Source organism: Esox lucius, chromosome 15 (assembly GCF_011004845.1).
Source record: "Esox lucius isolate fEsoLuc1 chromosome 15, fEsoLuc1.pri, whole genome shotgun sequence".
NCBI lineage: Eukaryota > Metazoa > Chordata > Actinopteri > Esociformes > Esocidae > Esox > Esox lucius.
Window position 1 is genome coordinate 8,504,243 of NC_047583.1, and position 13,559 is coordinate 8,517,801.

A 13,559-nucleotide genomic window follows, 5' to 3' on the forward strand; every position below is an offset into this window, starting at 1 on the left:
AAGAGCTAGAGGAAGTGTCTGGGGAGAGGGAAGTCTGGGCATCCCTGCTTAGACTGCTGCCCCCGCGACCCGGCCCCGGATAAGCGGAAGAAGATGGATGGATGGAGTACAATATATTCATATTACTAAATTAATTAACAGACAAAATTGTTTAAAAGGTTTAATCATAATGATCATTTTCAAGATGTTTTAACTGTAACTGAAGGTTTAGTCATAGTACGGTAGGTATATGAACAAAAGACTGAAGAACTAAACACTGCCTTCTGGTGGTTAGTCACACATAATAACCAGATTAAAGAACAATTGTATATTTCACAAAAAAGCAAAGGTTGAAACATTTGGAACTACAAACAGAAAATCTTTTCAGTAGAAAAAGAAACATTAGGACAGTAATGACAAAACAGATGATAAACATTATTACCTTGTCCAGTTTATATGAAAGAGCAATGTGTTGTGCTTACATTCAACCAGTTCTGCTATTAGCATAATTATATATTCTTATATATCTTATACATTTTCTTCGGGCCAAGGGATTAAGACTTTAAAATAGTGCATTTCAAGGCGAAATCAGAAACACTGAAAGCTACAGCCACCTGGTAGTCTTTCATAATCAGCTACTCCACCCTTCACTGTACTACTAAAGTGCAGAGAAATGTAGTTGGACAACAACACTAAAGCATCTCAATACAGGTAAGGCTTTCTTTTTTTCTGAGATACAGGCATCTCAATACAGGTAAGGCTTTCTATAACAATTGGTCAGGTTAGGAGCCTGTAAAAACAGGTTCCCATTGATAAGGTGCTTGAAGCTTTAGCCTTTTCACCTCTACACAGGTAAAGATTATTTAAAGCCTGCAGTAAAACAGTTTTAGTGAGGTTCTATTATTTAGCCAGCACACATTTAATGTGTGTGTGTTACCTTTCTGCTATCAAGGCACTTACTGTCTATCAGTGTTTTCAGTCTATATATTGGACAATTTTCTGGCTAACTCTTCGATGTAGTTGGACCAGTCCTAGAGCCCTACGATACAAAGCAACCTCAATTAAAAATCTAAGTCAGATAAGCAACCAAAAGAAACCATAGATTTTGCAGTTCATAAATTATAATTTTTGTATAAAAATAAAATAGATACTTAGATAAGCATTTTCACTTCCTTGAATTACAAAATACCAGGAAATGTTCCTAAAACAGAAATTGTAATGTGTTGGCCAATCTGCTGGCTAACTCCCCAGTGTGACATTTTCATTTGTTGACCTTGTCCCGGTCGATGCCTTTGTGTTGTGGCACATGTCGAAACACACACGCCTTGGGTGTGGCACAACCAGTGGTTCTCCAGTAGTAGCACTCCTCATTCTTGTTCCTGAGAGACACAGGAGGGGAGAGCTTCATTCATACGGAGAGGGACTGACCTGCCAGGGCTGGGACTGTAGCGCCTAGGGGTCTGTGTGCGTGTGTATATTTTATACTGACGGTTGGTTGGTGAGGGCAGGATTGGTGGCGGGTGATTGGGACAGACCCAATTTCTTCTGCAATACTCTGTCAGGGTGTCGGACAGCCAGAGTCACTCCATTAAAAACCTTACCCTGGCAAACAGACGGACAACATTGGAGTGCTTGAACATCAAACATTCATGGACACCCAGAATTGTACTAGGTGTAATGGTCAAAGTCTAAACATTTTTATTGTCAAATGCACAAAACTGCACGCTACATCTACGCAAAATGGTCAATGGTAGACAGCATACACATACATGCAAGGTACTGATGGCTTTCTCGCAGGCCTCCAGGCTGGTGTAGTTGACAAATGCGCAGTAGGACGCCAGAAGAACCTTGATACTGTAGATAGTCCCTGCACTGAGAATGGAGAGAAGCAAATAAACAGAGGGAGACAGTGGACGAGAAAACAAAAGAGAAATGTCGATTGATCTAACATGGGTTCTGTAATGATTAGGCTGCGTGTTGAACAGGACATCCTGCAAAATCAGTGTTGAACCTACTGAACTTAAAGTGGTCTGTGCATAATCTTGAGCCTAGCATAGAATTTTGGTTCTTTGTTTTGTGTTGTGTAACTACCTGCTTAAGAAGCCATGCAGCATGGTTAGTGCGGTGTTCTGTAACTACCTACCAAGAGGCTGCACAGCATTTTTGTTGAATAACTAACTACCTGCTGAAGAGTTCGTGCAGCATAGACTGTGTTGTGTTGGGACCCACCCCCCCCACATATACCGGGTGAAGCCCACTGTGGAGAGAGACAGCAAGAGGGAAAAAGTGAGGAAAAAAAGACAAAGACACACTGTCAGTACTTTGCTGATACTAACATTTGCTTCATTAGGAAGCTCAACAAAAGTGCAGGTTGGTGATTGGCATAAAGTGGTTGGAAGGTAGTGGTCGGCAGAAGAAGGCTGCTAAGGTAGCCTACATTTAAAGGTACAACGCTGATTTGTGTCAACATGGCACCTTACCCCTTATAACGGATTGGCATCTAGATTCTGTCCAGGTGGATTGTCTGGAAGCATTTATTGTTATAAAACATTATTTGTACACTGCTAGTTGCCCAAGACCGAAAGTAATGTTAAATGTGCACCGATACGGACAGTCCTGTACAGTACTACTAAAATGGAGTTGGCAAAAAATAACAGGAATTGAAGTAAAAAAGATGTGAAGGAAAGCTATAGAATAACTAAAGACATGTGCTGTGGTTATACTGTGTTATTCTCAATTATGTTAAAGGCATTGCATTAAAAAAAGGTAGCATTGTGATTTTAAAATGGTAAAATAAGCAAAGGCCTACGGTATAAAGTGGTCACGTCCTGGTGTAGGGGTGGCAGATCTTTGCTTAGGTTTGGTTTGGATGGGAGGTTTGGATGGAGGTTTAGATTGGACGGGAGGTTTAGCCCTGGGTCCTACTCCCTCCCAGAATTCCTCTGTCTCACTGGGTACCACTGGTGGGACATAACTAACAAATCTCTCTATAGAAGTAAAGAGGAGAGATGAGAGGGAGAGGAGAGATGAGAGGGAGAGATAAAAGAAAGCGATGACAGGAGGAAAGATGGTAGGAAGAGAGATTGTCAGCACAAACTGATGTGGGACTCAGGCTAAATGGGTAAGACAGCACAAAGGGAATCAGGCTAAATGGGTAAGAATGCCAGGCTACAGCCAACTGGTAGTTACCTTCAATACCAGACAGGACATTAATGGCTTTCTCAATGTCACCGTGGACTATAAGGGCATTAGTACTCTCCTCCCGACTAAACCCCATTTCCTATAAGAGAAAAACACATTTTAACATTTTAGTAAGTGCACTCTCCTGGCCCATCCAACACCACTTCTAGCAGCATCTGCTCCCCTGTCCAGAGGCCGACCCGGCTAAGCTTCAGAGGCCAGCCAGACGAAGGATTCAGGGTGATATAATGCAACGTGGCACCTCAGAACTAACAGGTTCACTGGCAACATTTGGGCAATGTGTATGCCAAACACACAAGGTTAATTCCTAGTGAGGCCTTTTTGGGGAGCAACAATGTGACACCTAACCATAAGATTAACCATAAAATCCCATCCACAACCTAACAGGGTGCAGCCATTCACACCTTCATTATACATCAGTGAACAGAGAGAGAGACACTCAATGTAGGTGAATAGAAAAACATTGCATGTTTGTGAATAGAGAGATGGCGAGACAGTCGATGCTGTTAACAAAATATGATTTCTGAGTAGGTAACTAAAGAGAGGTTCTATGTAGGTGAAAGGGGTTGTTACCATTAGCTGCATGATCTGAATGGTCATCAGTTCCCGAGCAGCATCAGAACACAAACTGTCCTGCTTTAATACCTCCTTATATGTCTGACATGCCTCAAAATACCTCTGAGGGGGGGGGGGGGGGGGGTAGAGATAGAGACAGACAGTGAGGATGGGGGGAGGTAGAGAGAGAGAGAGAGGGGGGGGGGGGGTTGAGAGAACATAGTGAATGACAAACATTAGGAACAATATCTTGTTTTATGACAATATATTTTACGGTAAATTATTTCTGAATAGATAATGTAATGGAACGGGCCATAGTAGATAATGGAATGGAATGGGGCCATAGCAGATAATGGAATGTAATGGGCCATAGTAGATAATGTCATGGAACGGGGCCATAATTAGCTAATGTTGGGGCTGTACCTTGAGTCCAGACAGGGCCTTTCCTCTCCTGAAGAGACCTTTAATCCAGCCAGGGTTCATGGACAAGGACAGATCAGCGTCACATAGAGCCCTGTCATATTGATGCAGCTTCTCATAACAGAACGACCGGTTCCCAAACAGCCTACAAAACGTGTAGCACATCGGTTAGCATTGACAACAGCCTACAGTACAAAACGTGTAGCACATCGGTTAGCATTGACAACAGCCTACAGTACAAAACGTGTAGCACATCGGTTAGCATTGACAACAGCCTACAGTACAAAACGTGTAGCACATCGGTTAGCATTGACAACAGCCTACAGTACAAAACGTGTAGCACATCGGTTAGCATTGACAACAGCCTACAGTACAAAACGTGTAGCACATCGGTTAGCATTGACAACAGCCTACAGTACAAAACGTGTAGCACATCGGTTAGCATTGACAACAGCCTACAGTACAAAACGTGTAGCACATCGGTTAGCATTGACAACACATGTAGTACAGTGGATAATATTGAAAACAGCATCAATACCAGAGTGAACAGTTAGTAGTATTGAAGGCAAATCCATCTCTTGCCATATGGAACCTCATAGTAGTAAGACTAATCCAGAATCAACAGTAGTACTAATCCAGAATCAGCAGGACTAATCCAGAATGAGTTTCCCTCTGCGTCAAGTTCACCATGTTCATGTTATCCTATTCATTATAATCTAAAAGCGGTCTATCCACCTGTAGACAAGTGTTTATAGTCAAAGCCTTTCTTTTATACTTTGAAGGTTGTTCATCCCTGGTTGCACAGACATGAACATCTCTGCAAAACTGTTGCAATTACATTAAAACTATTAACCATAATGTTAACCGGTGGCAGCCATTGTGTGTCAGGTATGGAAGGTCTCAACTCACTTAAATTCTGTAGGGTTGTGTTTAATAGCGTCAGTGAAATACTTGATTGCCAATTCTAGCTGACCACTTGCAGCAAGCTGGTTTCCTATGACTGAGGAGAGGAGAAAGGACAAGGCACAGAAGAGCAAGGACGAGAGGAGAAGAGAGGGGAGTAGATAACATAGGGAGGAGAAAAGACAGTTTCAGTGAGTAAATAAATCACTGGTATAGATCACTATGTGCTGGTCTGTGTCTAAGATGACACAACACTCCATATGCACTGTTCTACAGAGCCCTATTCTATGCACTGTCCACAACTTTGACCAGAAGATACTCCAAGGCAGGGCAGAGCACCTCACCAGTAACCAAATGGTTCCCGGATCGAATCCCCAAGCTGGCAAGGCAAAACATCTGGTGTTCTTGAGCAAGACAGTTAACCCCAATCGCTCTTGTAAATTGCTGTTTACAGAATCTACAATATGATTCAAAGGTGATATGATATGGCCCGATTCCCTATCCAGGGAACAGGGGGGGCACTTGGGAGGCATGGTGACAAGCAGAGATATAAAAAGGACTTACGGGCAAGCTCTGTGCTCCTCTTCACAGCATCTTCAACACTGGACTGCACCGGTTTCTGATGGGATGCATGATGAGTGGGTTAGAACATTAAACACTGTGAAGGATGTTGGTGGACACCGAGGCCACAGCAAACACAATGAACGATGCAGAACTCATCGGTGTAATTTAGCAAATGCAAAGTTTCAAAGGCAACAAGCACAAAAAAAAAAAACTGTCACAGCAAATCCTGAACACATAGCCACATCAGTAATGTTTTCAACTGTCAAAGAATCACTTCAAAAGCCTCTGCTGTTGGCCGTCCCCACACACGTCTGTTTTCACAAGCAACAGAGGCAACATCCAGTCTTATTCATATGGATCCCAGAGTTAATTTAGAACAGGTGTTCATTATATTGAACTTGGGTTTTCCCCATGTAAACTTTCATACTCCATTGTCAGTCTACTGGCTGCCGAAATGTAAAATGAACAGATTACTTAGAAGATACAGTGGGGAGAACAAGTATTTGATACACTGCCGATTTTGCAGTTTTTCCTACTTACAAAGCATGTAGAGGTCTGTAATTCTATCATAGGTACACTTCAACAGTGAGAGACTAAAACCAAAATCCTGAAAATCACATTGTATGATTTTTAAATAATTAATTTGCATTTTATTGCATGACATGAGTATTTAATCACCTAGGAATTCCGGCTCTCACAGACATGTTCGTTTTTCTTTAAGAAGCCCTCCTGTTCTCCACTCATTACCTGTATTAACTGCACCTGTTTGAACTCGTTACCTGTATAAAAGACACCTGTCCACACACTCAATCAAACAGACTCCAACCTCTCCACAATGGCCAACTGTTGGCGCAATTATTAGAAAATGGAAGAAGTTCAAGATAACTGTCAATCTCCCTCGGTCTGGGGCTCAATGCAAGATCTCACCTCGTGGGGCATCAATGATCATGAGGAAGGTGAGGGATCAGCCCAGAACTACACGGCAGGACCTGGTCAATGACCTGAAGAGAGCTGGGACCACAGTCTCAAAGAAAACCATTAGTAACACACTACACCATCATGGATTAAAATCCTGCAGCGCACGCAAGGTCCCCCTGCTCAAGCCAGCGCATGTCCAGGCCCGTCTGAAGTTTGCCAATGACCATCTGGATGATCCAGTGGAGGAATGGGAGAAGGTCATGTGGTCTGATGAGACAAAAATAGAGCTTTTTGGTCTAAACTCCACTTGCCGTGTTTGGAGGAGGAAGAAGGAGTACAACCCCAAGAACACCATCCCAACCGTGAAGCATGGAGATGGAAACATCATTCTTTGGGGATGCTTTTCTGCAAAGGGGACAGGACGACTGCAACGTATTGAGGGGAAGATGGATGGGGCCATGTATCACGAGATCTTGGCCAACAACCTCCTTCCCTCAGTATTGAAGATGGGTCGTGGCTGGGTCTTCCAGCATGAAAACGACCCGAAACACACAGCCAGGGCAACTAAGGAGTGGCTCCGTAAGAAGCATCTCAAGGTCCTGGAGTGGCCTAGCCAGTCTCCAGACCTGAACCCAACCAAAAATCTTTGGAGGGAGCTGAAAGTCCGTATTGCCAAGCGACAGCCCCGAAACCTGAAGGATCTGGAGAAGGTCTGTATGGAGGAGTGGGCCAAAATCCTTGCTGCAGTGTGTGCAAACCTGGTCAAGAACTACTGGAAACGTATGATCTCTGTAATTGCAAACAAAGGTTTCTGTACCAAATATTAAGTTCTGCTTTTCTGATCTATCAAATACTTATGTCATGCAATAAAATGCAAATTAATTACTTACAAATCATACAATGTGATTTTCTGAATTTTTGTTTTAGATTCCGTCACTCACAGTTGAAGAGTACCTATGATAAAAATGACAGACTTCTACATGCTTTGTAAGTGGGAAAACCTGCAAAATCGGCAGTGTATCAAATACTTGTTCCCCCCACTGTATATATTTCCAGTAAAATGAAAAAACAATGTTTGTCTTGGAGTTTCAACATACCAGTCACTGATGACTCATTTTTCATTGCTTCCCTAAAATAGACAGACACTGGACAGATAGCACTCATCTCAAATGTTCATTACATGTGAGTGTACAAATGGATATTGCAGATATCTAAACTCAACCCTAACATACATTTCAGTGAAGACTCGGTCATAAAACTTTTTGACCAAAAGTAGAATCCCATCTTTGTAAAGTTGCACCAACAGCGCATTATGTTTTTATCACGTTTTTTTGTCCAACATTTTTATAATGTCCAATTCATAATTAAGGCCCTGCTTTATCCCAGTAACTGCCAGTGGACTCAGGACACTCAATGTCAAGATGTGTCCTCTGAATCACAGCAAATGCCATTCTGGTACTTCTCACACTGCTCTCTTAACCAGGACATTTAGACTCCATAGGACTCCTGAGCTAATCGGCGCACAGGATTTTTACCAACATCTGGAAGCAACAAAGTTAACCGCAAGTTAGCCGCAACTTCAGAGCTGACCCATTCAGGGTTGTTCCCTTCATCCGAATTACATAAAACATTCCAAAACTAGTTTGGCTCATCGTGTATTAAATCAGGTGTTTTATCTGAAACTGGCGTTATGGTGAGAAAACATTGTTCCTTTCTCTCAAATCACCTCCTTTTTCCTGACAACAACCTCCTCCCACTGGTCCGGCGCGGGCTCCGGGGATGGCTGGATAACCTGATTTTTCGTCTTCTTCTCCTTTTTAGGCAGCTGTCGTTTAGCAATACAAGCCGCCGTAGAGACAAAACAGCTACTCATATCCAACCCCTGTACAGGGCAAAACGAAGACAAACGCTGTTACACTGAAGGTGGTTATGTAGGCTAGATGATGCTGCCTGGGGGTTGATCACTACAACTGCATTCACAATAAGCAACACGCACCGTACAATGAAACAAGCCGGTCCTAGAGTCACAGGCAAACAAACGCATACATGGTCGTCTTTAACCACAGTTTGGGGACATAATTGCTAAACCAAGGCGGCGTGGAGTGTTGGCATTAACAGACAGGAAATCACACACCAGCTGGAGCTAAACGAGAAAAACCTTACCTCGATCTCCCTGGCTACGGTCTCATCTCCCTCTGGCTCCTGCTCATCGACATTACCACCAGAACTACAGTTCTCCGTCTCCTCTACAAAGGGAGTAGCCTGCACCTCCGGCTGCCTGTTGCAGGTTGCTCCACCAGGTCCCGGGTCAAAGGTCTCTTCGATGCCCTCCTTCCTCTCCACATTTTTACTTTCTTGTCCTTGGTCCTGTGTTTCTGAGGGCGTGCATCTTCCAGGCTTGGACACCTCATCCTAGACGCATTAGGAAAACGTGTTTGGTGTAGAAAATGCATCCACTAGGTTCAAGTCAGCCCCCTGTAGCAGGGCAAGCAGGTTGGACCAATTTATTTTCTCAGATAATATTCCATTACATGTGGGACTTTTGAGGAAGATATTTTATGAATCACTCCTGACCCCCGTTTTTTTAATCTTATTTATAAAAAGCAACCAAAGACAAGGGTCCATACTATACTTAATGTGGTGCCATTCAGGAGAACCATAGTGCACTACTTTAGACCTGGGCTCAGTGGGACAATAAGGGTGCACTACTTTAGACCTGGGCTCAGTGGGACAATAAGGGTGCACTACTTTAGACCAGGGCTCAGTGGGACAATAAGGGTGCACTACTTTAGACCTGGGCTCAGTGGGACAATAAGGGTGCACTACTTTAGACCTGGGCTCAGTGGGACAATAAGGGTGCACTACTTTAGACCTGGGCTCAGTGGGACAATAAGGGTGCACTACTTTAGACCTGGGCTCAGTGGGACAATAAGGGTGCACTACTTTAGACCTGGGCTCAGTGGGACAATAAGCGTGCACTACTTTAGACCAGGGCTCAGTGGGACAATAAGGGTGCACTACTTTAGACCTGGGCTCAGTGGGACAATAAGGGTGCACTACTTTAGACCTGGGCTCAGTGGGACAATAAGGGTGCACTACTTTAGACCTGGGCTCAGTGGGACAATAAGGGTGCACTACTTTAGACCTGGGCTCAGTGGGACAATAAGGGTGGGCTACTTTAGACCTGGGCTCAGTGGGACAATAAGGGTGCACTACTTTAGACCTGGGCTCAGTGGGACAATAAGGGTGCACTACTTCAGACCAGGGCTCAGTGGGACAATAAGGGTGCACTACTTTAGACCTGGGCTCAGTGGGACAATAAGGGTGCACTACTTTAGACCTGGGCTCAGTGGGACAATAAGGGTGCACTACTTCAGACCTGGGCTCAGTGGGACAATGAGGGTGCACTACTTTAGACCTGGGCTCAGTGGGACGGGGATTAGGGGATAATTAAGGACTGTTAACATACATCTGCATTATTCTTTCTCTCCTTTTCTTTTTCTGCTCGTTTCCTTTCCTTCTGTCGCTGGGGAGTAAGAACAGAAACTGAAATTAGGTGATTCTCAAACAGACAGAGACAAGCACACTGACAGACAGACAGACAAACAAACAGAAACAAACAGACAGACAGAGACAGACAAGCAGAGACAGAAAAACAAACAGAAACAAACAGACAGACAGACAAGCAGATACAGACAGGGTGACAGGAATACAAGCAGGGACAGACAGGACAAAAGACAGACAAGCAGAGACAGAGAGACAAGCAGAGACAGAGGGACAGGTAGAGACAGAGGGACAAGCAGAGACAGACAGGGCGACAGGAAGACAAGCAGAGACAGACAGGGCGACAGAAAGACAAGCAGAGACAGACAGGGCGACAGAAAGACAAGCAGAGACAGACCGGGCAACAGGAAGACAAGCAGAGAAAGACAAGCAGAGAAAGACAGGCCAAATGACAGATGAGCAGAGACAGACAGACAAGCAGAGACAGAGAGGCTGACAGAAAGACAAGCAGAGACAGACAGGCTGACAGAAAGACAAGCAGAGACAGACAGGCTGACAGAAAGACAAGCAGAGACGGACAAGCTGAGACAGGCCAACAGATAGACAAGCAGAAACAGACAGAACGACAAACAGGCCGACACTCACTATCTTTTTAAGTCTTTTCTTTTCAGCTTTTTCTTTATGTCTGTTCTCTTCTTCTATAAGGTCCCTGGCGTTTCTTTCAGCCTCCTAAAAAGGCCAGTGTATTCATTAAAAACATAGGACATGAGCTGAACAGTTTCTTTCAGTTTTCTTAAAAAGGTACATACAGTATTTTAAGTAAAATGACCTCCAGTAGCTGAACAGAAAACAAATGATATTAAGAATGACTTATCCCCTTACCTCTGGAGTAAGTTGTCTAATACGTGGGTGGGGGATTAGCGGTGGCTTTGGTAGGCGTTGGCCTAAAAAGTTCTGTGCGAACCCACAATACGGTTTCTTATCTTGATATTTGTTATCGTCATCATCATAATAATACTCTTCATCATCATCATCATCATCATACTCGCCTCCAAAGTGACCCATTAAGGGGTTGACAAAATCAAGACCTGCAAATCAAACACATGATGGGGTGAAAGCATTGCAAACGACACCAATAAAAAACCTGCTCAACTACACTTGTTTCCCAGTCCTGGTCTACATTTCGTTTTGACTCTACGAATGTCAGCCTGTACGGTCCGGCACAGCGTCCCGTCTAAATAAACAGTGGACCGAGCTCTAAAACCATTGCAATAATCAATCAGACCTATTATTTTAACCTGTGTTGATTCTAAGCTTAAATGAAGAGCAACTTTCATTGACTTCTCATATAATGCAATGATAAGTCATGTTATGTGATACACAGCCCTCTCTCTCCGGGTGGTTTGTGTTCCTGTGATCTGGTGCTTGGCAGAGTGGGTGGAGTTATTTCCTGTCTGGCTGACCCAAGCTGGGGTTATTTTCGGACAGGGCAGAAGTGTCTCCAGACCTCCCTTGCCTCAGTCTCGTTTTTGTAGAGAGGACCGGGGTCAGTCTACCCTGTCTCAGTCCCAATTATTTATTGTAGCATCTTAGATTTCTGCCATCCTGTTGAGTCTTATGGGGGCCTGAGCCCTTCGGACCACGCCTCAGGACAACCTGGCCTGACCACTCCTAGCTCACCCTGTCTAAAGTCCTCCGGGTCCTGATGCAAATCTAGTCGCTGCCTAATGAGTCCTGCTGTCACTGCCCACAGCCCACCTGGTTATCTGGCTTCTGCCTGAACACACTAGACACAGCCCACCTGCATTTATTGTCCTGCTGGTCATCTAAACCAGCAGGACAATAAATGCGATGCCTCAAAGGGTAATGTACTCTCACAATGTTTACCCGGCACACCCAGATGTGGAAAGGCCACCACTCTGACTGCAGCTTCTCTCAAGGTGTTGGAAATCAGAGCATGCACAGTGGGGTTCTGTGTGTATGTATTCGTGGGTGTGTGTGTGGGGCATGGGTGAAATGGACCACAGCATATCTGGGTACAGGAGAGGATCTGTGTTCTAATAAAGACGATGTCTAAAAAGAGCAGGGCAAGTTGTTTCAAGGGCGACTGGTTTTGCATGTTAACAAACAAAAGAAATACGGGCGATAATACTGTCCTGGAATGTAGAACAGGGAGGACACCCTCAGTGGGAGTAAGAGACAGCTGTGACATCAAGCACAGCACGGATGACCATACTAGTTGTTACTAGCCATTGTGCCTCAATTTCTAGTAGTTGCTTGCTCTTTGGGGTTTGAGACTTGGTTTGTGTATAAGCTCTCTGTGACAACTGCTGATGTAAAAAGGGCTTTATAACATACATTTGATTGATTGGTATGAAATGTAATTTACTTTCCCACTTGGTTAAACAACATGGTCTACTTGGAAAAACCATGGCGCTCTATTTGAGTCAGCTTGACAGAGCAAGGGCAACAACAAAATTACATTATCCCATGGAATCGAACAGGGAAATCTCTATAACAGGCATCCTGTAATTAGATCACATTGGCCTACATGGTCAGAGAGGGGACAAGCCCAGACACATAGGTAGTAATAAAAGTAACATATTTAATCACACTTTTATGTCAAGATATTTCATAAGAAACCAACAAGCTAAACTGTATTTCTTACCAAACAGGCATACCTACTGTCCCATTTCAGACATATGTTCTTACCAAACATGCCATAATGTAAAGCGTCCAGGAAGGTGTGTTTTGGGGCTTGTCCATTCATCAGATCCATCATATTTTGCTGGGAAGGGGAGGTAGACGTAGGTCAAAGTAGTTGGGCGGTAGGAACCATAACACTACTGTATAGTTAGTTATACTCACATGGGTATGAAAGACACGGGGGTTCTCTTGAAAAAGTAAATGATCTGGTAATGAGAATACATATGGTTTAAGTATCAGTGAGTTAAGTGGAAATTAGTTAACTCCTTTTTTGCATCTAACTAGTTAGCTACGAATGACACTCAGAATACCAGTGAGTTCCTATTCATATTAAGTAGCGAAGTTGACGGTGATGGAAACCTACGTTGCAACCTCGTCATCCTAGCAATCTTTTTAGGCAAGCAGGTGAGGAGCTGAGGATAACAGTCACGTTAGCTGCAATAGCACTATGCTGACTAGCAAGCTAACGTCAGCTGAAGTTTAGTTGTAGCTGCTAGCTGGCTATCTATATTTTATCGGTTACGCAACGAGACAAACAATTTGAATGTAATTTGTATCTTACCTGATGTCCAATCTCTCTTTCTAATGCTAGACATTTTATTATATTGTGTGATTGATAGCTAGATAGGACGGTATCCACTGGGATTTCGGTGTGAATAAAGAAATGCAACTTGTTTTCTTTCCGCGTTTACATGACTCATCTACCCTTTAACATTACGCCCACATTCGTCTGCGTAACTAACTTTACCCCACACTTGAGAAACGAAACTACCTGGATGAAAGACAAAGCAAAAACGAAACCGCAAACC

General features: G+C 43.7%; 1 protein-coding gene across 4 annotated transcripts; it reads right to left on the bottom strand.

Moving 5' to 3' along the window:
* Positions 1–146: 146 nt before the first annotated feature.
* Positions 147–13,499, bottom strand: si:dkey-33c12.4 (uncharacterized protein LOC560112 homolog). 4 transcript variants are annotated; one of them, XR_003782936.2, is made up of 19 exons: positions 13,313–13,499; positions 12,913–12,956; positions 12,757–12,832; positions 10,927–11,132; positions 10,690–10,773; positions 10,010–10,066; positions 8,704–8,952; positions 8,267–8,422; positions 5,623–5,677; positions 5,065–5,155; positions 4,159–4,300; positions 3,754–3,858; positions 3,169–3,259; positions 2,789–2,966; positions 2,460–2,503; positions 2,162–2,236; positions 1,749–1,851; positions 1,469–1,581; positions 147–1,358 (listed from the first exon to the last, which is right to left on the bottom strand). XR_003782936.2 is itself a non-coding variant. In XM_010879288.4 (18 exons), exons 1-18 carry the CDS (start codon positions 13,344–13,346, stop codon positions 1,241–1,243), a joined length of 1,977 nt encoding a protein of 658 aa, XP_010877590.2. In that variant the 5' UTR covers positions 13,347–13,497; the 3' UTR covers positions 147–1,240. The 4 variants fall into 4 exon arrangements, 2 of the variants coding, with proteins under 2 accessions (XP_010877590.2, XP_019909599.2); XR_002197901.3 differs by lacking the exon at positions 2,162–2,236; XM_010879288.4 differs by lacking the exon at positions 2,460–2,503 and having other exon boundaries at positions 13,313–13,497.
* Positions 13,500–13,559: the final 60 nt, after the last annotated feature.

What these genes read in the sequence shown, in the direction of transcription:
- si:dkey-33c12.4 (XM_010879288.4), bottom strand. Translation starts at nt 13,346, where the DNA reads ATGTCTAGCATTAGAAAGAGAGATTGGACATCAG. An exon ending in CCCGTGTCTTTCATACCCAT is followed by an intron (nt 12,833 to 12,912) that starts GTGAGTATAACT and finishes TCCCCTTCCCAG; the next exon opens with CAAAATATGATGGATCTGAT. An exon ending in GAGGAGCACAGAGCTTGCCC is followed by an intron (nt 5,156 to 5,622) that starts GTAAGTCCTTTT and finishes TCCTCTCCTCAG; the next exon opens with TCATAGGAAACCAGCTTGCT.